The 27,458-nt window shown below is 36.1% G+C and overlaps 1 protein-coding gene and 1 long non-coding RNA gene across 12 annotated transcripts in view; one reads left to right on the top strand and one right to left on the bottom strand.

Annotated features, from left to right (window-relative positions):
- Positions 1–26,899, top strand: part of LOC145943042 (uncharacterized) — a 98,541-nt gene extending 71,642 nt beyond the window's left edge. The window contains exon 3 of the long non-coding RNA XR_014426466.1: positions 25,537–26,899. This is a non-coding gene — a long non-coding RNA (uncharacterized LOC145943042). The remainder of the gene's footprint in view (positions 1–25,536) is intronic.
- The window catches only part of LOC145943039 (lachesin), a 340,250-nt gene that overhangs the window by 82,702 nt on the left and 230,090 nt on the right, over positions 1–27,458 (bottom strand). For all 11 annotated transcript variants that reach the window (XR_014426461.1, XR_014426462.1, XR_014426464.1 and 8 more), the window contains 3 exons: positions 22,836–23,043; positions 22,381–22,542; positions 6,590–6,718 (listed from right to left, as the gene is read on the bottom strand). Coding sequence is in view for 8 of the 11 variants with exons in the window: in XM_083050246.1 (XP_082906372.1) it covers positions 6,590–6,718; positions 22,381–22,542; positions 22,836–23,043 (499 nt within the window). In the remaining 3 variants the exon portion in view is untranslated. The remainder of the gene's footprint in view (positions 1–6,589; positions 6,719–22,380; positions 22,543–22,835; positions 23,044–27,458) is intronic.

Genomic DNA, 27,458 nt, shown 5'->3' with positions numbered 1-27,458 from the left:
ATGCGGAAAAAGATGTTATATGTTTCAGGCATGACTAGGAAAGTGCACACACATGTGTGTGTGTCTATATTTTTATCATAAAGAATTATTGTAAATCTAGTCAACATTTTTAGTAGATCAAAAAAAAAATTATTTCTTCTCTCTCTTTAATTTTTATTAAACTGATTTTTATATTTATGCATAAATCTAATCACTTTATGATAAAACTACAAAAAATTTCCTAAAATATGTTTTTTATAAAGAAAAGAATACGATTGCATTTTATGCCATAAGAATTATTAACGATATAGTATAATAAAAATCAAAACATCTTGTCGAATCTTGCGCACAAATCAATTCGTTCAAAAAATCTTGAATACATTTAACAAACTTTATTGTTCGTCATTTTTTTTTATTAATATTTTTATCGGAATATATTTTCAAGAATCGCATTATTAAACTTGAATATTTTTCTAGTCTTTTAAACAAGAACAAAATTGTACGGCTTACATCCTGCGCAAATTCCTCATTATTATCATCTTACGTACCTTGAATGCCCGTCTTTAATACCCGACGTAAATAGCGCGCCGTCGATTATGCTCTCATCGCAAAAATCTCGTCATAATTCAGCCGCGTCATATACTCTCGTGCATCATTATGCGACCAATTTAAAAAAGGGGTATTGTACTCTTTGCAGTGACGCGGAGGATGTAGTTCGCGTTTTCTTGTTGGTTGTCAACGCACACAGACGAGCGTTGCGAATTGTCGCGTGTATTCGAGCGAAACGCGCGGGCAAAGCGCGAAAACGTAGGCGGTAACGTAAAAAGTCAACCCGCTAAATTGTGCATGTCTCATCAACATGCCTGATGAACCTGGCTAACCACTTGCCGAGACGGTGCATGGAAGCGCATACCAACCGAATTATGTCCCCACACTTGCGCGCGTTTTCTCTTCTCGTCCCTCGCTTTATGCAACTGCACCATTTTGCCCGCATTGCAACGATGAAAACGCGATATATATAGCTGGTCTGATTATAAATGAAAATGCAGAAAGATCGTTACGTCAACGTGATGATTCCGTCATTAAATCGAGTATGCAGATTGCTCTCCGAAACTGTCGATTTTAATTTGCCAGATTTTTCTCCCTGAACTAAAACACGATCTGAATTATCAGCGATTAACAAATAAAGCAACTGGCGAAATCAGAGATCGGAATTTTATTGTTCCACGCAAACCTCATTTCTGCATAGATTGTATAACTGAACTAATGAATTGCTATGTAATAATGATTTGTATTGTGTATATACGTTAAAGCATACGAGAGAGAATACCAATATGCAATAGACAATGTGTAGAAATTTACTTTGTTACTTCCGCTCTCATTGTATCTATTTGTTCCATTGTAAAGTGGGCAAAGAAAACCACACTATGCTCGATTTGCTGGAATTTATGTAATGTCTCTTTGAAAAGAGTTTACAGCGTGTTACGCCAAGCGATTGTTAAACCTTCGATTCCGGAAGGAAGTCTTGACGTCTTACACTGATCGAGTATTCTTTTCATTTTCCTTTTTATCGAAAGAAGTATCGAGATCTATTGTTTCTCATTCTTTTTAAATCACTTGAAAGATGCAAAAGACAAATATAAAACCTTCATTACAATGTAACGGGCGAAAGAATGTTCAAATATTTGCTTGAGACTTGTATCGCTAAACGCGAAAATATTAATTCCAATTCCTTTATCGAGAATTTATTATCTATCGAAGAAATCTGTCGAAGAGAGAGAAGAGAAAATTTCTAAAATATCTATTAATTTCAGAATAAAAATAAATAACAATAATATTTTAATCGCACAAAAATAATTTATATCAAAATTAAATTGTAATTATTACATTATATATTAAACTGTAATTATTTTATACAATTTAACTTCAATATTTCATTAAAATTAAATTGTATAAAATAATGATATTAAATTGTGTAAAATAATGTACATTTATACATTTACCAAAAGTTTTGTTTATTGGTTATTAATTTTTCAGCGAAATCATAAAGAAATTTGATCTTTATTCTCGAATTACGGGTTATAAATATTTATATATTTAATTAAAAAACATTTGTTTTGGTCACTAGCGGATCCTGACGTCGATAATGGGGGGGGGGGGTTGCAAAATTATTTTATTTAATATTTTTGATTTCATGATTAGCTTTTATTTCAGGATCAACGACGTCGATAGCTCTTTAATGTTTGTTTTTCTTTATTTATATTTTTTAAACAAATTCAGCAAAACTGTTTCTTTTAATTTGCAAGGGGAGGAGGTTTACCCCCCCCCCCCCTCCCAGGATCCGCCAGTGTATATATATATATATATTATATAGATATAAAGAATTTCTCGCCTAATTATTTTCATGCAACGAAATTATCTCATCATTTCGTCCTATGTCTGACTTAATCTATACTTAACTCCTTGAATGCGTAATGAATATAATTTACAATGTATCTTATACATACATATTGTATATATTATATAGATATAAAGAATTTCGCCTAATTATTTTCGTGCAACGAAATTATCTCATCATTTCGTCCTATGTCTGACTTAATCTAAACTTAACTCCTTGAATGCGTAATGAGTATAATTTCCAGTGTATCTTATACATACATATTGTATATATATTATATAGATATAAAGAATTTCGCCTAATTATTTTCATGCAACGAAATTATCTCATCATTTCGTCGTATGTCTGACTTAATCTAAACTTAACTCCTTGAATGCGTAATGAGTATAATTTCCAGTGTATCTTATACATACATATTGTATATATATTATATAGATATAAAGAATTTCGCCTAATTATTTTCGTGCAACGAAATTATCTCATTTCGTCCTATGTCTGACTTAATCTAAACTTAACTCCTTGAATGCGTAATGAGTATAATTTCCAGTGTATCTTATACATACATATTGTATATATATTATATAGATATAAAGAATTTCGCCTAATTATTTTCGTGCAACGAAATTATCTCATCATTTCGTCCTATGTTTGACTTAATCTAAACTTAACTCCTTGAATGCGTAATGAGTATAATTTACTGTATATCTTATACTTTTATATATTATATATATATATTTTATATATATATTTTATATATATATATTATATATATATATATATAAGTATAAGATACACTGGAAATTATACTCATTGCGCATTCAAGGTGTTAAGTTTAGATTAAGTCAGACATAGGACGAAATGATGAGATAATTTCGTTGTACGAAAATAATTAGGCGAAATTCTTTGTATCTATATAATATACAATATGTATGTATAAGATACACTGGAAATTATACTCATTACGTATTCAAGGAGTTAAGTTTAGATTAAGTCAGACATAGAACGAAATGATGAGATAATTTTGTTACACGAAAATAATTAGGCGAAATTCTTTATATATATATAATATATACAATATGTATGTATAAGATACACTGGAAATTATACTCATTACGCATTCAAGGAGTTAAGTTTAGATTAAGTCAGACATAGAACGAAATGATGAGATAATTTCGTTGCACGAAAATAATTAGGCGAAATTCTTTATATCTATATAATATATACAATATGTATGTATAAGATACATTGTAAATTATACTCATTACGCATTCAAGGAGTTAAGTTTAGATTAAGTCAGACATAAGACGAAATAATGAGATAATTTCGTTGCATAAAAATAATTAGGCGAGAACTTCTTTATATCTATATAATATATATATATATACACTGGCGGATCATGGGGGGGTTAATCCCCTCACCCCTTGCAAATTAAAAGAAACAGTTTTGCTGAATTTGTTTAAAAAATATAAATAAAGAAAAACAAACTTTAAAGAGCTATCGACGTCAGGGTCCGCTAGTGTATATATATAAGTATAAGATACACTGTAAATTATACTCATTACGCATTCAAGGAGTTAAGTTTAGATTAAGTCAGACATAGAACGAAATGATGAGATAATTTTGTTACACGAAAATAATTAGGCGAAATTCTTTATATATATATAATATATACAATATGTATGTATAAGATACACTGGAAATTATACTCATTACGCATTCAAGGAGTTAAGTTTAGATTAAGTCAGACATAGAACGAAATGATGAGATAATTTCATTGCACGAAAATAATTAGGTGAAATTTTTTATATCTATATAATATATATATAATATATATTATATAGATACAAAGAATTTCGCCTAATTATTTTCATGCAACGAAATTATCTCATCATTTCGTCGTATGTCTGACTTAATCTAAACTTAACTCCTTGAATGCGTAATGAGTATAATTTACAGTGTATCTTATACTTATATAGTATATACACTAGCGGATCCTGACGTCGATAGCTCTTTAATGTTTGTTTTTCTTTATTTATGTTTTTTAAACAAATTCAGCAAAACTGTTTCTTTTAATTTGGTTTTAACCCCCCCCCCTCCCCCCCAGGATCCACCAGTGGTTTTAGTACTATTTATGTGTTGTTGATATTTCGAGCAGTCATTAAAATTAGAATGGAAGAATACAAGGAACAAATTAAATATAGAAATAGCAAAATGTAAAAAAACTTCTACATATAAGAAAGAATGAACGTTTTAATTATAAATGATACATTTCCCTCATATAATTTAATTAACTCATTGAGAGAGAGAAATTACGTTTGAATGAATAATTAGATTTTTAAATATAAATACTATAGATACTATAGATATCTTGATTTGGGTCATATGTTTTACTTTTTATAAACTATTATTATCATATTTATATATACTAAAATATTTTAAAATTTATTTATGGCCCATATTAATCGCAAAAACACGGAATAATGATTAATTAGAAATAAAGCATGCGCATATAAATTATGAAAGTGCTTTCAAAAATCAGTAGTGTAAGTGTAAGTAAAATCAGTCATCGTCTGTATAATTAATATAGAGTAACGCAAGAATTATACGTCAACCAATGTACATTATGCGACAGTTAAATCATTAATATGATCAAAAATTATTACAAATATAATACATGTGTATAATGCTGACTAAGAGAAGAAAAGGGGGGGACAAAAAATCGTGGTAGATTATCGATTCTGTGGGATACGCAGGTGGCAAAGCGAAAGAAATACATCGTCGATCAGCCTCAAAGAAATTCCCCCGCGGTTCTCGGTCGAATCTAATTATATGCGTTTAAATTGTTACAAGCCGATATGTACCGCAAATCCCAACGGCGCGTACATACATACATGCATATACCATCGACCGCACACATGAGGTACGTTCAGGGTGCACGAAGACGAGCGTCCTCCGCTATGACCTGGAACACGGCGCGGAAAACCGATGTTTCGCCCCGCTCGTCTAAATAAAATATGTCCCCCGCCTCCCTAAATATTCAGAAGATACCGCCCGGCCCTTATGTGCGCGCGCGTCGTAGATACAGTAGATACAGTTTTCTTCTTTCCTCAACAACGGGGCCGAGGTCCCGCACGCACGGCCATATCACACCGACATGCAACAGCAGCCGGTTGCAAGCATACGAAGTGACACGAACGAATGAAACGCATAAAAGGGAAAAATGACCAGGACCGACGGGACGGCTTGCGCGCGGCTTTCGGTATTTCCCTCGGGCTTTCCCCGACGGCGTCCTCCCTCCGACTCACCCCAACCCCTTCTTGTCTTGTTGTCTGATACACGTATTCAGAGCACAGCACGTGCGCCACTGTGCATGCAGCAGCGTGTGCACGCGCAGGTGTGTTTACGTGCGACTGTGTGCAAGCGCGTGTTCAATTCGTGAAATGAAATTTAAACAATACACGAACGGGGGAGAGAGAGGGGAAGGATCCTACCTGGGTTGAATCGGAGGTCGCGTATGATGAAGTGTGTTTAAAATTTATTCGATAAATCGTCTGGACACATTCCAGACGAAGACGCCTAATTTTCGCGCCGCTTCTCCTCGGGGAAAGTTCGCGCCACGTGTGCGTATGCCGCTATTTACGACACTTTACGAGAGCGAGTTGGGAAGTTAAGATATTTTACGAACATTTGGCGTTCACACACAATTATAATAATGTCTGCCGCAGCCAATTAACATAATTAATTACGGTAATTGAGTCGCAACAGCTGTGTAACATGTTACTGTTTTACATTCCATTTACATCATGCAACCCCCTACCCTCGCCTTCTCTCTTTCTCTCTCTATATACAGATTATTGTATATATCTATTATATCTTGTATAATCTAGACGCTTAAATTACAATGTTTTTGTTGTAAATTACAATTTGTTGTAAATTACAATTTGTTTATCAAACTTGACATTGACAGATAATATTTCGTTGTACGCGCGTTTTGGCTAAATCCATGAATTGAATATCTCCGCATCGTTAAGCGTTTATTGCTGAGCATTCAGCTAGTTTAACGTCGTAACATTGTAATTATCGCGTCACGTTGTATCTGTCATATTGCTGGCATTGCGTGCCATTCGCGATGAACGTGTACACATCTCATATTCGTTATATACGTGCAAACGCGATAATAATGTAGGTACAATATGTTTGTAACAAACTCACATTCGACATCCACGGTGATCCTCTTGCTGACCGTGGGCGGTACACCATTGGTCGCGATACAGAGATAAGCGCCCATTTCGCTGCGCGTGATCCTCGTCAAGTTTAATTGCTCGCCATCATACATGGTCACTGAAACCAGAAGCGGGAATTGATTCAGCTTAGCCGAGGAGCGCGGATATAATTTAGGGGAACTATAAACCTTTACATAAAGATACCTTGGAAATGTTTCATCCTTGTTACTCGCGAAAGGCAAACGATTATGCAAATAGTAATAATGTGGAATTTAACTTTAAGTAACTAAATCTAAAACTTTGCGTGGAAACACGCGTGAAAATAGGTTTCAAGTGTAAAAACTAAAATCTATAACATGCAGAATGCACACACGTCTATTATGCACGCGGAAATATTTTTATTTTTACGACAAATAGAAATTATAACACAGATATCAAAAATTCAACTTGTGAAACGACTGCTATAAAGATCATGATTATGATAAATCGTGTGATGTGTCAGATGTATCGATTCAATAGGGAACTTTACGCCATACCAAAGTAGTAAAGTTATAAGAACCCCGAATATACGTTTTTATTGCCGCCTGATTTATGCCCTTAGATATCTAGGTTACTCTATATTGTGAAAGTTTGTGCAGCAAAGCTTGTATTTTTAAAGTAAGATTATAGTAAAATTATAAGAAAGTCACGAGACGAGAGAGAGAGACGCAGTGCGGAAGTTAATAACCTTCCATTTCCGTCAAACTTATTCGATGTCGGTTAGGATTTTTTTTTTTTTTACCATTAAAATCTTTCTCGTTAAACCAAGTTCGTACGAAATCGACTATGCGACTATTGCGAATAACTCACGACGACGCAAAAGTATTAGACGCGATTCGCGTGATCAGGATTTTCAGGATGTCATTCGGCGAAGGTAGATGTATTGGCTTCGTGTCTACGTTGCATCAACTCCGAAACTTTCTTTTATTACGGAGAAACAACTGGTACGAAAGTTGATAGAAGAAGGAAGAGAAAAAAAGCAAAACAATTATCCCATCGTGACAAGAAATTGACGGTATCAAACTATATCGTTATAAAAAATGTTGCTAAAAATAATTTGTTAATATAATTGCGCTTCATTATATATGTATAATAATTACAAAAAAATAATGCAAATTTTTAATGCTTTAAAAATGATGATTTAAATATAAAAAATTATTTAAAAGATTTCACATCGGCAAAACTAATGAGAACTTTTGCAGACGAGAATTTTGTTAATGAATATTATAATAATGATCATATTTTACTTTTGCGTAACGAGAGAATTTGTCAAATTGACGCATACAATCGGAAAATTTTCGAGATTAATATTTGTGTAATATTTATATTCCATCAACGTATCTGCTAATGGACAAACTTTGAAGTAAACTAATGATGTATTTCGTATAAAAGTTTTTAATCTCACTCTCTAAATCTCTAACCACGTTACATAGCGAAACATACGCAAGTCTCTATACAGAGATCGTGTATCTCGAAAAATACATTACTTTCGGTAATAAATTACTGGCCGATAATGCGATGGATGGGAGAACGAAATTCGATAGACTAAGAAAGAAGTTTCTCGCCGGGAATCCGACAGAAAGAAAGAGTTTCTTCTCGTTATTTAGACATGATATTCGCTTCTTTCTCCAAGAATACTTTCTTACCGCTTATAAATCTTTAATCCAGTATGATTTGCTAGAGAACAACAAAAATAAGCCAATCGACAAGTGTTAATATATCTCTATCACGTAACACTTGAAATAATATCGTAAATTTTTAAATTAAATTTCTCGAGATACTATTGTTATATATAATTGTAACCCAACCATTAGCAGGTAAAGCGTGTTTCTCACTCGTGACTGATCGCGAGTTTCGAGCTATCGTGGAAGAGCAATCAACGTCAATCCTAAGGGGCTTAGCGCGTTCCCATAATGACAATTAACGAAATCGAAACAAACGCGAGCTATAAAAGGAGCTACGGACTACCTGCGATCGGCGGCTGCGATACGCTCGTTTCCCAGTGACGTTCATAAATCTTTGGCCAGGTTTACTCCGGCTTTGCTTGTCTCCTAGTCGCGATTAACCGACCTCCGGCCATTAGAGCGGGCGGCGGCGATGTTTCTTTCACGAGACACATGCCCTGCCAGCTCTCCCGTGCCACGTGCTCTACTCACGGACGGAGTGGACAGGGTGGTGCAATGCCGCCGATTGGCAGGGCAAGGCGCAAGCCTATCGATCGACGCGAATAATTGAGAGAACGCGCGAAATCCGGACCCGGAGAGAAGCAACGGCTGATCCCGTGGATACCAAGTGACGTGATAACACCGAGCGATAAACCGGCCGCAAAACGATCGCCAAATCACCCGGATATCCGTGCGCGTAAGAGCAGAGAAAAAGTATTGACGCATGTCGTGAAAAAAAAAAAAAAACATGTACTTCTTCGATCTTTTATCGTAACAGCTGCTTCGTCTTCGTTTAATCGCTTCAATTAGTACGATGTCTATAATAGTAGCTGCCGTTTATATCTGGCACGATGTTTAATCGAAGAGATAAATTGTGTTATAGATAAAAATAATATTCGTATAACTTTTTTTTAATCTGGGAAAAAATTCATAATTTTAATTTCAGAGTAACGTTCCATTTCCGAGTCAGCCGTGCAGAGGAATTTCTCGCAGAATAATTCTTTTTCATTTTGGATTTTAATTGTAGAGTATTGAAAATATTGCGGAGCGTGAAAATAATTTTAATTTTAAACCTGTATAACAATGAGTGCGTTGACTTCGAATAATTAAAGAATTATTGGATACATTTATTTTCGAAAATCATTATCGCGTTAGAATCTGCAAACCCGGAAAGAACGATATTACGTGTGTCGTAAAATTATCTGGAAAGAAAAATTGTTCGAGATAGCTTAAATTTATTCATCGATCACACAATTGTATGGCCTGAAAAGTAAGAAATAAATAATAATAAATGCAAAATAGAATATCAAATTCCGACGATGATTTTTCGCTTTTACATACGCGGAGATTCAAAACAGAACATTGATCGACTATCGATCGATGCGCCTCAAGCAGGCCTCTTTTAGCTATCCCGGATGCAATATGTCGGATAAAATATTTGCAATGAGTTTTTGATCGTGGCAGCATCGGTCCTCTCGATACAAGTTCATTTCGCCATCAACTCATCCGATATTAATGTATTCCGCCGTTCTTCGACGAGAGCCCGGGAATATTTAGATAGCGGGTACCTCAAAGCCCGGATGCAAATCGATACATCGGATTGAGCAAACACTGATAGTTATTTTTAAGGACGATTCGCAGTGAAACTTTCACTCGGCGGTATAAAAACTCGCCTACAGAGGCAAAAAGGTAAAGGGGTACAAATATACATGGACTTTTGCCACGATATTAATTATTGGAGGTATATGAAAAATATTTGTTGTGCGTGATGCGCGACAGAAAGCAGAAATCCATCCGGTTCTGTGAAATAATATACACCGATGTGTATGTGACAAAGCCGTAAAAAAACGTTAATAATAAAAGTGAACGGCACAAGAACGTTTTCAATACGCACGGCTGCATTGTGTATAAAAATTTAATGAACAATTTGCGATATGTTTATAATAGTGAAGTTGAAAATATCTATTATGTTATCGATATTGTTATCTGAATGTTGTCACATGAAAATGACAAGCATATAAATGAAAGACTAAATCGGCAAGATAAAAAAACTTGCACCTCTGAGAAAGGTCTTGCTACATTTTTTTTCGTCCAGCATAAGACTCGAAGATTCTGAATCACAAAGATTTCAAAAAAAAATTATATATTCTTAAAATATCACGATGGATCATCTATTTTAATTATTCGATTTTTACTCGTTTTTTTGCGCATAATTTTTTCTGTAATAATTACACAACTCAGTTTTATAACTATTTTAACGCGTTTATCTTTATTCAATGTCTTTACATTTCACATAGTTCGCGTGTTAACTATCAACTAACTCCAGTGGACTAGTTTTTGGCCGATATATCTAGAAGCAGACGCGCGACGCGACGCGTTTATTAACAAAACGTCGGGACTAATCCATGAAATTTTACCGCGTCACGATCTCCGGCGCTAGAGAGTGCGAGAGACGCGCGCAAAGGGTATTAAATAATATTACGAACTATACCAGGTGGATATACGTATGCACGTGCATGCATATGTACCTACTCTATCCCACCCTGCCGAAAACTTGGAGGATAGGTGTGGGGTGCGCGCAGTCCTGGCGCTCCGTCATGAATTTGTATGAAGCTTTAGAGGGGCTCAGATGCCCCGGAGCGCGGCTTTGCAGATGTTTGAACAGAAATTCCGGCCTTTTACGACCTGCGGTACGAGCAGGACGACACGAGGAAAAGGTGAGAAGGTGGACCATGGGAGGAATAAGAGGGAGGTGCAAGATGCAGAAAGGGGAGAGATGAAAGAGAGGCTCAAGAGAGTCCAGACACGAAGGTGACGTGTGTAACAAAAGTTAGAAAAATTTTTTTGCACCACGATTATAAATAAAAAATGCACATTTGCATAAATGCGTACAGATTGGACTTATGACTTTACGAGCGGAAATATTAGCCTTTAAAGTACATACACATCCCGTCTACATTGTGGATAATATGAAATATGTAAATTTCTAGATTGTTATACAGCCAAAGAATAATAAATTTATTGTGCATTAAAAATAAGCGGATATGTGAATAATTGTTTTGCAATCGCTCGTTATAATATTTGTCCAGAGATTTCGAAGATTTCGAATTCAACTGCCAATTTGAAATTTCGATGTAATCTCTATTAAATCCTATTAAATTTAATTGTACAATTTCGTTAATTGAAATAATATATTTTTCGAAATATACTCTGTTCCTCTGTAATATCGTTCATATAATCGCAGTAATTTATGTAATGATTCTTATAAGAGTATAATAAAAGTGGCCATATCTTTTCGAACGCGATATAAATCAACGCGCAAAAGTGTTAGCAAACAGGTATTACTTTTCTACGAAAAACTAATCGCAGATTTCGAGTAACTAATTGCAGACGAATTAGCCGATTACAACGAAACGCGAAAGTAATTGGCGCTAATTGAAAGTCCCTTTGTCGTGATTCGATATCGTACTATATATAAGCGGGATAAAATTGAGCGCAATTAGCATCGTAAAATATCGTAAATCGTTTACGATCTCTCCTTAGCAACTCCCCCTCGCGTGCTTAACGAAGGATAATTTTACACATAATGATGCGAAATAGTATACGCGCAGACCTGATCACAACGATGCGTCACGCTAACAGAAACCGTGGAAAACGTTTGCTTATCACGGATATTTGCAATCCGTCAACGAAACGCAAACGCGGTAAAGGACGGTATACGATGCGGTTTTACTCGACGCCGCAAATTGACGTGTGCTAGAGCGCAATGCTCTACGACAGCATGCTTTTAGGATGATTTAAAATCTTCCTTATCATCACTCTTCGCTTTGAAAATGTCACGAGTAAGATATATACGGAGACAAAACAAATGCGACGTTGATGAGGCTATTTAAGGTATATATGGACAATATGGAAAATGTGAATGTGTCGATAAAACCCATTTATTTCGAACTCTTTGAACAAACAAAATCACGAATCGGAAATTGTAAATACGTATACGTATTTTCGTTTCGCAAAAGCGCAACGCGAAAACCGCACACCGTTAAATGTATACATTTATCATAAAATTTCGGTATTTATTCGACAGATAAAATTGCGGCTACACCGTCGTCGCGTTAATGTAACGCGATATATTTAGACGACAAGCAATCCGGATATCGAAAAATCAATAAAATCCTATTCTCCGATTTTCAACCGTAAAAAAAGGAAAAAAAAAAAGAACTAAGTAGATAGTCGCAGCTGCTCGCGCGCGACCAGAGTTTCTTAAGAGAAATTTAACGACGGAAAGTTTTGCATGTCGATATCCCCCCCGTCTCTCCCCTGGTTGTTCGATCCGCGCGATGCGAATAGGTGAACGAGGGCGTTCCTATTTGGTATTCGATGGCAGTAAACCAACGTAACACATTTCGACGATTACAAGGATCGATCCGGCTGCAAGACGACGTATATCGGTGGGCGCAACAGCCGGCCATCGGCGTCAGGCTGTACCGAGGGATAGTCGGATGGTACGATTAGCCCGAGCATGGTTATAAACCGGTCCAAGTGGCAAGCGAGCGATTAATTTTCCGGCTTGCCGGCAATTGACTCTCCTCGCACGACTCAAACACAGCCTGGTACAACGAGCTACACGTGCTACACTAACTGTTTTATAACTAGATCGCGCAATTGCTTGTAATAGCGTTGACTCTCTGCTACCGTGGGTGCCGTTGCGAATGTACCCTCAAGTTACCGTGATTCTCTGCTACGTTAATAATATAATTGTCCGAACTACATACAACTTGCCCGCGTGTTGTGCCTTTAAATATGCCTGATCGATTATATGTTTTTATCTTCCATATGATTTCCAATTTGTGAAAAATATAAACATTTATTTTATTAATTAATAACTAATAATTTAGTAATTAATTAATAATCGATTCTCTTTAATAAAGGCATAATCAGTTTGATTAGTTAATGCGTCAATATTTGTAAACGGTAAATAGATATTGTAGCAACTATCGTAGATAAACATTTATTTTACGTGCGTTTATTATTTATCGAAGAGAGAAAGCAACACTTACGAAATAATAAACATGATAAGTGATTATCTTTCGTATTTACAGAAATAATCACGTGAGAAATTGATCGGATAGCTTTCAAAGCAAGAGTTGAATGAGAAGAGGCAAACATAGAGACAAACATTAAACGCGCATTTATTTTTCAACAACTCGCGAAACTCGATGAATCAGAATAATACACGTAAAAGCGCTGTTGAAACCATTCCGCAGCTAATAATCTCATTCTAGCGCTTATTTCCGACCTCACGCGAACTCCATTCGATAATCAAGCCAGGAAGACACGTTGAAAATCCTAGAGGAAAACACAATTTGACCGTAAAACTTAATAGATTAAAACCGGACCGCGTAACACCGTCCTCGGGGAGGAGAATGTCAGCGTTCGGACGTCAACGTGTCCCAGATGGCGGCGACATTAACCTATGAGGAACGTACGCAAGGACCAACCACTGTGCTACGGTCAGGAAGCTGCTGCGGTTTTGGACTTCAGACCAAAACGTCTCTCCGGTTAGCATCTAACGGCCGATGATGTTTCACGGTCGCAATGTCTAATTGAATAGGTGCCAGAGAGATAGTGCTTTGATAGAGACCAGATAATAAAGATTTTATGATTTACTTTTATTTTGCCTTGACTTTTATTATATTGCCTTGATAGAGGCTAGATAATACACATTTTTATTATTTATTTTTATTTTGCCTTGATTTTTATTATATTGCCTTGATAGAGGCTACAGATAATAAAGATTTTATCATTTATTTTTATTATATGTAACATTATTAGACTTGCTGTCAAAGTAGCTTTCGTTCAGCTCTTACAAAGCAAGTAATTCGAATATCACGAGGGCAAAATGTTCTTTAATATTATATGTGAATATTATCCACAGGTAATTTTGCTCGATTCGTGAATTTTTAATATTCTATATTACCATTAATAGTCATATCGTATAGTCGTACTCGAACATTTTCCTGATTGGATCCATTTCGTATAATCATAGTTTCATGTCGCGAGTTCATTATATTATTTTTATCTTATAATCCTTCCTTCTTTTATTATTATTCGCTCTTTATATGCAATTATTTCATTACAATTAGATTAACGAGTTACGTTTCTGGAGTTCAGTGATTCTTATTATAACAGATTTATTGGTATCTGTGTGAAAAAAAAAAGTTAAAACTTCTGCGAAACAATCTCGGGTTCTCGACATAAAAAAAACACAATATTTCATACACATTAATCGCTCTAAATACCGCAGAAAAATATTTGACCATGCTTTCAAGATGTCAAACATTACCGGGGAAATTTCCGACATACTCCGATACTAAAACGCAACCGTCCCGATGAGACGCACGATTATTGGAATTTCAACATCATCTAGCTTGAAGCAAGTAAACATCCTTGAGCAGATTCGTCCATCTGGCACATTACGTCAGACGGTTCCGATCGTCGGAATTTGAAGCTCAGCCGAAGCCGTACAGCTCTTCTGCCTATCAGCTCGGCAGTTCCAACGGCACTTTCCCGTGAATAACACAGGAAGCTATGCTTCCGAGTGGAAGCCGTCTGGTAGGAAGCGTCGACCGCTATTTCGCGAAATTAATTGAATTACGCCGACGAAGCGTGCAAAACAAGGAAACTCCCGGCTCTTCTTCGCGCATCCGAATGTCTTGTAAACAGGAAACACGTCGAATTGCATTCCGCGTGACAAAAACTATGATTTCGAGAAGCAAACGCGTTTCCCCTCGAATTTCCCTCGGCTGTCGCAAAATTTCGCTCGCCGATAAAGATGGCGGTCCACGCACGCGAATCTCTCGAGCGATCTGAAACGAGAGTTCGAAACGAGGGGAAAAAAGTGGAATTAGCGAAGCGAAGGAGAACGATTACGCTAAAAGTTCTTGGCCGTTTACACAGCACGCTGCGATCCGAAATGGATTAATCCGCCAGTTATAAGCGAGTTGATTCTGTTTGTGTAAGTCTCGAAGTAACGATCAGTTGAATGAACTAATGCACGTGGTCTGAAAAAGTGAATAAAGAAACGGGGAGCAATCCTGCGAACGCAACACTTTGGTCGAGTCTACTTTTTATCTTCGCGTTCCTCTGGTTTTCTCTTCGCCGCAAGGGGCGACTTTTTCTAAGCTAATTAAAACGTTCTATTCATGTATCGCGACTTTCAGGGAAAAAAAATTTTATACGAAAGATCTATGATATAAAAATACAAGTTGTACTTTTTAAAACTTTTATTAATATTTATTTCGATTTTAAAGTTTTTTGATTAAAGTTATCTCGATGTTTATATAGTGACAGATTAATTTAATATTAATTATAAATACATTAATAGTTTTATAAAAACCGAGTAACATCGCTGTTAGAAAATTGAATAGAATTTGCAGTTAATTTTTTGTATAAATGTATTTCTGAGATCTTTTCATCTCGAAATATTTAAAAATGCTGCTCAGTACTTCTTACATAAACACGTATTTAACGTTTAACGTTAAATTCATTTGCCTCGTAAGATTCGCAAATCTTATCTACATAAAAAATTACTGCTCTGGTAATTGCTTTTCTAGCTAACGCAGAGGAGAATTAAGAGAAATCAAGAGAAACATGCGAAATCAGCATTTTGGCATGAAATTGTCAATCACGTGAGGGCTTCGCGTTGAAATTACGGATTTAATGTATCCTTAACAATCCCATTAGGGAATCTCCACGTCTCTTCATCGATAACCTGCGCAGTGAAACTTTGGTTTTGCCTCGAGCTGGACAAAGTGCCGATATAGTCTGCCTTGTCTCTTACTGCGACTGGCACTTTGGCGTGACTCGACAATGTGAGGATACGTAACAAGCGCCTTCATATATCTAATGCAACTTCGCATACTCTATATGCACGCAGAAAAGATATATATTTACGCAATAGATACTAAGTTCTCAATAATCTATATTTACGCAATAGATACTAAGTTCTCAATAATCTATGAATCAAAAGCTTTCTTAATTAAGAACTTCATTAAGTCCTGTCAAAAGTAGTCACGGACGCTCTCTATTATTTATCACGATAAATAATTTAATGAATGCAACATATCTGCATCTTTTAATGGATCGGAAGTTGCAAGATCTCTCATCTCTTTATACAAATGTAATATTTCGTCATATTATTCCGAAAGAATTATTTTTAATTACTCTTGCGCAGCGTAGAATTTTTCGTGTTAAGTATGGAGAGAAATGTAAAGCGCGTTGCTACGCGCTAAACGTGTCAAACGCGAGTGGTGGGTAAGAGACACCCTCGTGTACCCCGCGCACGTATGTATGTATGTCATCGACGTAAAGCATCCCTCCCGTAGCGCCTCGTTGTCGTTGTCGTCGAAACGTGTGCGCTGCCGAACTTGAGCGCTCGTTAAAAGTTACCGATGCGTTCCCGAAAGTGGATACGAAGTCCGATAACTCGATCTCGGTGCGCAGCACGACATCGCTAGATTGTCGTTTCTGATCGTGACACCATGCAGAAGGCAGGAGAAGGAAAGCAGGTTGCCCCCTCCCCCTGTTATTTGTTGATGGATGCGTGGCGCATTGTAATAATGTCGACGGAAGATTCCATGTTACGCGATACGTTATATGCGGTTTGCGATGCGTTAATCGTCCGCGTATAATGTATACCGTAATCAAACTCTATTATTGCGCACACACAACACGCGAGACATTTGTCTGTCATACTTCTAGAACAGATGACGAGAATACGAGATATACGATGGAAAACTTGAAAACATTTTTGTCATATGTATATATCTTTTTCTTTTTTTCCAGAAAAAATATACGCGTTTTATATATCTCGCTATTATGCATGAAATATTCCCTATCTGTAAATGTATAATTTTACAAGGATATTATATTTATCTTTTAAAATATATATACCTTTTAAAATTATTAATAAAATTATTAATTAATTTAGTTTAACGCGTGAAATAAATGTCATCTCACAAAGTCAAATGGCGAATAAAATATCTCTGACATGTTTAATAATAGTATAGATTTTATTTATTAAAATAAAATACTATATTTAATGATATTTAAATATTTGTTACTTAATATATATAAATAGAATATATATATTATTAGTTTTGCATTTTGCTTCATAAGATATATCATGCTATTTCGTCAAAATCATTCGAGTTATAGCTAATTGCTGACAGGACAAAATGAATAGCTCGAAAGCTGTTCCGAGCAATTTATAATCGTAGGAGCCGCGTGGCTATTCTATGGTGCATTGCGGCGCAATATACACGGATGCAAAGAACGTTGGAGTGCGCCCTTAGCTCGCAATCCTTCTCACTTGAATTATGCCTGTATTTAACCTATTATGCTACCTGGTATTAAGGGAAATAGCAGTCTATCGTTGTTTTTCACAAGAAAATTCACGCAGGGATGCGACGGGATTTCAAGCACAAAGCTGGGACGAAGCGCGTTTAATTAGCGTAAAGTGCGTTGCGTTGTTAAAAATGAATACTAGGAAGGATTATACGGATACAGGAATATACGAAAGCATATGCGCTATTAACGTGTATTATTCGCAAACCCTGGTGGTGCATAAGAAATTATAAATAAAATATTAAACTCACCCTCACACGAGCCTTAATCGCGGATTAGATTATTTGCGGATCACGCAGTCGCATCGTAAATATCCCGAAATTTTGTTCACAAGCATACGTGTATAAGTAGTAGTATCAATAAATAATTATAAATTATTATTAATTTCAGATGATTACACGTAGCTCGCTATCGCCTTTAAAGTGCAGATTTTTTATTTCAATTTATCAAGATTCCAACACAAATTCTGTATAATCATCAATTTTCTTTTCATAAATACCTAATCTTTTAGATGTTATTACGTAATCGACAAAACAGGCTTGCTTCGCAAACATTCCTAATAATACATACTCGCGAGCACCGAAGGGGAAAATTCCTCTAAGAAATTAACCGCGTAAAGCTCCGCTGTTACAGCCCTTAAGCCTCTCATAGACGCGTTCTTCCGCGGCAGTAGCTGCTGCAGCAGCAGCAGCAACATTAGTAGCAGCGGCAGCAGCAACAGCAGGGAGACCCTTTTAATTCCGTGTCGGAATCACGCGGAAGGAGACCGTCGCGTATCTTTAGCAACCAGTGCATATTTCATAGACGTGCCGTGTGTGCGCATAATTTTCGTGCCATCGCCCGCGCACCCGCCTGCAGATGTACCATCCTCCTCCGCGTCTTCCTCCATCTCCTCCCCCTTCTCACCCCGAACCCGACTGTCCGCCCCGCTGACGGACGTTTTCTCCTCGTGGCAGAAACTGCTCGCGCGCGGCCCGCGAAGGGCTTGCCGAGAGAGTTGATTAATCTCTACAATATTTAAGAAGAGCGCCGAGGTCGGGAGCAAAAAGCCCTTCGCCCCCGAGCTTTACGCGAGGATGACTCTTCCCCACTGTACAAATCCCCCCCCCGGCTAATCCGTTGTTTGCATCGATGTACCTCTCTTGTGTGTTTTTCCTGCGGTTGTCCCTGCCTTCTTGCCGCCTCCTCGACTGGCGACTTTGCTCGCCTTGCCGCGAAATATATCGCCTTAATGGATTTCTAGGCGTGTCTAAAGAAAGCACGAATAAAAGTTCGAATTTTCGAACGTCACGAAAAAAAATTATTTTACCCCGTAAAACATTGATATGATATTATACGCGATATATACTAAAAAAAAAAATATATATATATATATATACATATAATTTGTGTGCAAAAAAACGGCGAATACTAACAGCCCAAGAGAATATTAACAGTTGATATAAATTTCATTTATAGTTGAATTACACAAGAAATGTGCGAGAATAAAAGATTATCACGCGTTTCGAACCGTATCGCGGTCACCGATGGCTGCAGTTAAACATACCAGGATTAAGCTTCGAATGAAATGGAACACATAGGATAGTTTTATATAATATATACATGCAGGAATTATGATATCGCGGCGAATCGCTCGTAATGCTCCCTGTATATATTAGGGTCGCCCCTAATTCGAGAGGATCGATTAATTTTTAATACACGTATACTGTCAATAGCGTATCGATTTTAAACGCGCAATTTTAAAGCTCCGTTAAGCCAATTAGGATAATCTGCTATTAAACGCGTATACTATTTCAATAAATCCGTACGCGATGATGCCGCGTGACGATGATCGTCGTTGTTCGTTTACGTCGAAATATTTATGCGAAAACGCAAACTCGGCGGGATCGGCGGCAGATTGATAGACAGAATTGCGCGCGGCGCAACAATTGCATTACATAGTTTATCGTATCTCGCGGCGTTAATTCGTGGCCCGCGTTTTCCATCGGGGGATTTCCCGCGTGCACATAACTCGTGGCGTATTTTAACAATTACGAGCCTGCGGAAAACGCGCGGATTTTCGATAGTAGCTCTGGTGGATAGATATACGGATGGATACTCGTGGAATCTCGTCCTCGTTTCTCGAACCCGAGTTTTACGCAGAAAGAACTCGCTATGCGGCACGAAACGGAAGGAATCGCGAAAATGGATAATTACATTTACCAATCTACGCTGCAGGGCGAACCTATACCGAAGTTTATCGCACTTGACTGCAATAACTCATAGGTTGCGGCCACCGAAGATTTCCCGCTGGCACGTTTTCACAAGAGAGAACGTGATATGTATTCCGATCGATAAATCGATAGCATGTGGTCGAATATAAAAAACAATGTTTATACCGTACATAGGCGTTCTAGTTTAAAAAAAAAATATTATTCCATCCTGACGTATGTTCGCATCGTTGATTTGTCAAAACGCCAGATAAGAAGGAAAGAAGAGTAAAAAGATCGCAGGATTTAATTTAATCAATTTAAATTCTCATATGTTAAATGGAAAGTGCACGATATTAGTTGCGTAAAATTATTCAATAAAGAAATTCCATCATGTTTAGACGAGTGAAGAAAGTATAGAGGGACTTTATAAAGGGAACCTACTGGTTGCCAGAGAGCGCGTGATAATTGCATTGCTAATAGCACTGATGGTGGGTGGGAACTTACACACACTTTATTGCTTTACCATGAACGAAGCACCCTCTGGGTATTCTCCGATGGCGCGTGTATAGTTTGTTCTCTCTCTCTCTCTTTCTCTTCCTCCCTCTATCTCTCTCTATCCTGAAGTTTAACGCTAAACGTGCAAAGACGATAACGACATAACACGCGTGGGGGCACAATGTAGATATTAGATAAACGCGCCCCATGCTTTACGAGCCATCATTGCCGCGATTTATTGCCTTTGCAGTTTCTCGAGGTTGAATTTCGCGGTATCATAATTTTAACCTCGACAATTAATTGTTTCCCTCCGAAAAGGATTCATTTCGAAGAGCGAAATGCATTTCTCGTAATATTCCCGAGCAGGTGTATGCATGAAACACTATAAGAATGCGAGTATATGTACACTTTAATTAATATGGATTGCTTAATTTAACATCTTAAATAATGAAACATTTGTATTAAATAAAGATCGCTCTAATCCACCCGTATCTAGGACTAATGTAATGTTCAAGATAACCCGTGATTCATAGAATTGTATAATATGATAAAAATAGTAGATATGACAGCTGTTTTCGCATAATTAAAAAGTTTCATAAAAAGACTTATAAATCAACGTGATATAAACCCTGAGGAAATTGATAGTATCTTTTTTTATAAGTTCCTAAAAATATCTCATTTTTGCGACATTAATCACGAAAGCAGAACGGAAAAATGCCGCGAGTAAGAACTCGAGAGTAAGAACACGCAAACGAGTAATTATTGAGAATCTAATAAAATCCTGTTGAAAGTCATAAGATCAAGACACATAAAAAATATCACGCCATACAAAACGTGTCCTAAATTTAAAATGAAATCGGTAAACACACTATTCGCACTATTCACCAATAAATAATTGCTTTCAGATATTGCCGCGTTAAAGATTTCGCGCATTCACACACTTAATATATATGTCAGAGTTTGACATTTGAGTATTACATAATACGCTTCCCCCATTTATATAAACTTAAATAGATAATTATATACGGTTAATTAATACATATAATTGTTTTTGTCAGTATGGACTGCTTTTCGGATTACTTTTCGTAAATCGAATTGTTGGAAAAACACGAAAATATTAAATCGAGAAGGACGTTTACGCGACTTTCTTCAGTTTTACTCCGCATTTCCCAACCCACTTTAATGCCAAACCGCTGCTGGTGCAGGCGGTCCACATACATATCTACATTCGTAATGAAAATTTACTTGGAATTTCTTCGATTCAGCAAACGTCCACCGATCCGTTTCTCTCGCGCGAGACGTCGACTCGTGGGACTCGGACCGACTCGAAGAAAAACGTACGGAAGAACATCCTCGTACCAAAAATTACTTTCCGCATTGGCGCAGCTTCGGCTGCATTACAAATACCCTCGTTTCCCCTTTTGTAAAAGTCCAAGTTTCGATTCGCATAGACAAGAGATCTCGAGACAAAGGGAAAAGTCGTTGAAATCGTTTTCTAACTTCCTACATAAACGAACGAGGAAAATTCTCCGAACGTTCGAAACAAATGTGTAATCCAGTGCAAGATGTTACGACGTTAAATGTTTAAATATTAGATACACGATGTTACATTTGTCGCGAAAGTGTGGTAAAAATGTACATACAAGATAATAATCAAATATTTAAATTTTGATGGATATCTATATAAAAAAAATTGTAATAGTGTTATTATAAATGTATTATTAAAATTGTATAAAGAGTTATTTAAACGCAATTTATTTCAGTCAAATGAGGAGGAAATGCCAGAAGGTTCAAATCGATAAATAATACACGATAGATAAAGCTACCGAGATTAATATCACATGCGAAATTGTTCGCTCGTAACTTATCTTTCTTTTATCGCGTAAAGATAGATTTCCGATATGCCATACGTGTATAAAAGTAAATTGAGAATGATTCGCATTACAACGGAATAACGAAAAATAAAAGGAGACTTGACATACCTTTGTGATGTTTGTTGAGGCTTATCGCTTGACCGTCCTCTCGTTTCCACATTAATTTCGGCGGTGGATATCCATCGGCCTTGCACGTGAGAGTAATATTCTGATGTTCCCGAACTGCCACAGAGCTCTCCGTAGAAAGAGCATCCAATATATTTGGTGGCACTGGAACACAAGTATGGAAGAGCTTCTTTATACAAGGTTCAGAACAACCTATTCTGTAATTAATACGTTTATTAAACATTCCACATGTGCTTATTTCAGGTAAATATAGAGTATTAAAGTATTCTTTATATGTATGGCAACAATTAAATTTGATATATGAAATAATTAATAAATCTTTATTCTTATTATTGATATTTTTTATATTACTATTTTATATTAATTATTAATTGAAGGAAATATAGTAAATCTATAGAACAAAAATCGTTTTAGTTGAAATTATTAGTAATATTTACCGACGACTTGAAGAAAGCCCACTTGACTTATCATTGGATTGGTATTTACTTGGCACATATAATAACCCCGATCGTCTTGTTGCACGCTATTAATATGAAGCAACCATGTCTTCTGATTGTCATGTGACACAGAGAACCTGGGTACTTTCACTACTACATGTTTGTGAATAGTTAGCAACATTTGACGACCAACATGAATCCACGCCACCTGAAACAAAAAAATATTAAAATATTATTAGATTAAAGTATATCGTAATTAAATGATTATATTTCCTTCTCTCTCTATTCTCTTCTTTTCACTCACAAAATATGTGTATTTATTTTTTGTAAATAAAATAAAATTTTACGTTATATTTCTATTTAACATCTTATACATCTCTATCGTTTGCGTCATTGTTACAATTTTACAAACGATAAACACGCGATATAAAATGCAAAAGTAACAGAAGATCCGTATGGAATTTAATAACGAGAAAGCATTTATCCTTGCATTTTTCGTTTGAAATTATTGTTATAATCATTATTATATATCATATTCATTTCGTATACATCGGTATACATATTCAATATATATTATTGCAGAGAAAAAAGCGCGTATCTCTTTTGTGAGATATAAAATACTTTGATTTGAGACATTACAAAATAAGGGTCGCTCTTTTCAGAACAAAAATGTTAAAACTTTATAAAATATGTGCTGTAGCTAAGTGCCGCAGTATATGCAAGTTCATATATTTAATCCCCTAAAATCCAAGACGTGACAGCAAAGAGGAGTTCAACAACCTTCACGTTGAAAATTTCATCGCGCCCGCTTAATACAGCTCCAGTAGACACGCGTTCATAAAAGCAGGAAGCAGCCGTCCGTTTATCGCGCCACGTTATTTCCATTGAATATTTCCACATTAGCACATCGCTGTCCCCGAAAAATTCGCGCCGCTGAATCCTATCTCCCGAAAAATTCTCTTCATCTTGAGAATACGTGCATCGCCGAGTTTAGTTTATTTTTACGATCGACCTGCCGATCTCGTTTTCGTCAATGGCGCGAACATTGCCATATCAAATATGTTCGCTAAGAATAGCCAATTCGACGAAAAGAGAAAGAGAAGATTCGCAAAGCGACGCAATAATCTCGCTCTCTTTCTCTCTCTCCGCGATCACTTTGGATAAACGCTATGGATTATGCCGGTATTTTACGCGACGTAGAGGTAACTCCCAATTAAAGCCCACGACTAAGCTCATTCAGCGACAGAGCTTATACACTTTCAAGGACTTCTGAGTTAACCCTGTACTTTAAATCTTTGTCTCGCCGCAGTTTCGAGACAACACCTCGGTAGAGCAACAACGCTCATTATTTTTTATTTTTTCTTACTTCCAACTCTTTTCAAATATAACTCTTTTCTTGTGTGTGTGTGTGTGATAAGTGAGACAAAAAAAGACAATTCCATCCGGCTTGGTTGCTCTTTTATCCCAGTAGCATTTTCCTTTCTGTCTATCTGAGAAATTCGATATTAAACGGGACTTCGTTCGTGAAAGAATAATGTAAAGATTGAAACAGAAATAGAATATCTCGTAAAAAATTTCCAAATGACTTGTTTTAATAAGGTTTTCAATAATCTAAAAAAATTATTTTTTAACGTTGCAAATCACTTTTTTATTGCACGCATAGATATTTATTGTATTGCAAAATTTTAACGCAAATTAAAATTATGAAGACTCTATTGTTATATTGTGTTGATATATTATTCATCCCCTTATTTAGTTTATTAACAAGATGTTTTAGCTCTTATCGCGTATTAACCCTACATGATCGTAAATTATATTAACTTTTAATTAGTTATTGCTTAATAAAAATATTGAACATGATTAAACTTTTAATGAAGACGATATTCAAAATCGGAAATTAAAGAATTTTAGCACATTGCATTTAAAAATTATGAGATAATATGAATTAAGTAATTTAAAAAAACGCGATTTAATTAAATATTGTAATTAATTAAATTGTAAATCACAATTTTGCAAAATGAAAAATCCGTTCACTCTGGATCTTGCTTTCGCTATTTCCTTTTAGATTCGTTATCGCTGGCACATCATGTGGATCCGCGGAAATGGCGCTTCTTCCGCTTTTTTATCCACTTCTTTTTCCGGCGTATATGTACTTCCTCAAATTAAGCCAGAAACAGCCCGTTCGGACAGGATAAATTGTATTTCTACTCTTTCTTTTCATTTAATCCACGCAAAATATTTCAACTTTTATACGAAATGTTATACCATTGTTCGTGCAAAATGTATTATAACGATATTTCTGTAATTCTTGAAAACCGTATTTTTAGGACTGCATACATTAATGTAATTCGTAAGAATAATATTTTATCAATTTGCAAGTCAAGTGGATTGTCAAAAGACTAGAAATTTAAGCGTGACGTGTGTGATTAATTAAATAATTAAATAATAAGCATATTTCACAAGCTGACACAAGCTTCGTAATAGTTGTTTAGTATAAAAACTCTATAACGGGAAACATAAACAGCTTATTGTTAATACTAGATTTATTGCCACAGTTTGCCGTACGACGTGAGAAGTGATTTTATTTGACATTATTCAGCAAACGAATTATGCTTAATCGCGAATCTAAATCCGACGAGACATTTACATTTAGAAGTAGGTGTTTCCCGTTTTACTCCGTTCTGAATTCTTTTTCCCTCAGGTATTTCACCCAGGAACTCGGCAACAACTCCGTCTAGAATTGTTCGTCTATGTACCGCTTCTCCTTTTCGTCGGCTCTCGGGTAAGCAAAAGTTTCAAGTACGGAAATCACAGTACATCCTGGGAAAGTTCTTTAAACAGTCAGACCCCACTGACGGTTCTCCTAACGAAGAGCTGAGAAGATGGATGGTGGCGGATCTCAGAAGCTCTTGTCTGCCAACAGGATTTGCCGGTTCCAAAGGATCTACGAACTCGTCAGATCTCGCTCCTAGCTTGGGAGTATTAATTTTGAAATCCGCCACGCCAAGACGGACACGGTCGTTTTACTTTTCGACAGATTTTCCTATTATATGCGTCGTACTAAAAAAAATTAACGAAAAAAAGAAGAAACGACGGCCACGAAAATTCCGGGGGACGCAGATGGATCATCGTACAAAAGTAGTTTCCATCGTTTCTTGTACCGATTAACGCCCGATAACTTACAAATCAATTTCCTTCATTGCTCTTCCTTGAGCTTATAAATTGATCATTATATAAGGCCATGCGCAAAGTTTCGAGATTAATAAGTTTTACATTACCTACATCTCTTGGGGCAATTTTCACGACGGTTTATAAGCAAGATCCACCGAGAGAGAGAGAGAGGTGTGCACTAGGAAAGTTGCCTTCTCCCAAGATCTCTCAGAAAAGTCACCGTAGCGCGATATGAGAAACTTTCGTAGTCACGCACCGCGGATGGCTCCTAAGTTCTAACGAAGAGGAAAGAAGCCGTCGAGAACGTGCAGGAAGATGAGTACTCGCTTATATAAATGTGTTCGTCGGAGTGTCTTGAAAATTAAATCGTTGACAAAAATACAAACGATTTTAGCGCGCGACAATGAAAAAAAAAAAAAATCATAAGTGATAACAGCACGATCGAAAATCGCGTTTATAGAAAAATAATAGCTGCTTTCGAATCAACCGATTTCGAATAAAAATGCATTTTGAAAAGGAATAGGAATTCTTTTTGTCGCTACGATATTACATCGATCTTAAACGGTCTCGACAAGAAATTCCCGCTGATCGCAAGTTCGATTGAAAACCCTGGCAGTGGTTCAAAGTTAGGCTCGACTGGATATCTTCTTCTCCGATAAAAATATTACGTAAAATATTATCGCAAAATAGAAATCCGATCGCGATGATAAGCCGCACTTCCAACTAATTCCTTTAAAAGCTTGAGTTAACAATTTTTTGTATACTTTATCTACATCGAAGGAAAGAATTATATATCAGGAATTATGCGATAAAATCATATCTGCACAGAAATACGATATTTACTCACGATTTTACACAAAATTGTAAAGAATTATATTTTTGCAGGTGCGCGAACATGAAATACAGATATATATATATATATATATATATATATATATATATATACAAAATATTGAGAAACGATCAACTCTAAATTATAACAAATCTGTAGTGATCGTGACAGGTTGTGCGATACAGATATCTAGCTTTTACAATTATATCCTACGTATGATTTATTCAACTAACGCGTAAAGATTCTGTTTGCACGTATCGTTATCTATTGACAGTACGATGGATGATTCAATGCAATCTAGATTCATCGCGTTCATCACTCGGTCCGATCACTTTTACGCTTAATTCTCGCATTCAAGAATTCATTTTATATAGGGATTTTTTTGCCGATCGATTGACAGCCTGAAAGCTGATAAGAGGATACGCGATAATTAAAATATAGAAACCGTAACTAACTTCTATGCTATGAAATCATTTCGATTCTTTGTCGAATGCAATCTGTTTTTGTGATGTCGGCCTTTTTTTATTTACGCGAACAAAAATTTATATTTATATATTATTTTTAGCCAATACCAAATTTCAAAACAGAAAGGAGAAATATAGATGGAATAATAAAACAAA

Source organism: Prenolepis imparis, unplaced genomic scaffold (genome assembly GCF_030444845.1).
Source record: "Prenolepis imparis isolate NDT839.2.m4 unplaced genomic scaffold, iyPreImpa1.0 SCAF_11, whole genome shotgun sequence".
Lineage (NCBI taxonomy): Eukaryota > Metazoa > Arthropoda > Insecta > Hymenoptera > Formicidae > Prenolepis > Prenolepis imparis.
The sequence above is the reverse complement of the archived record's forward strand: the minus strand, read 5'-3'. Positions and strand labels throughout refer to the sequence as shown.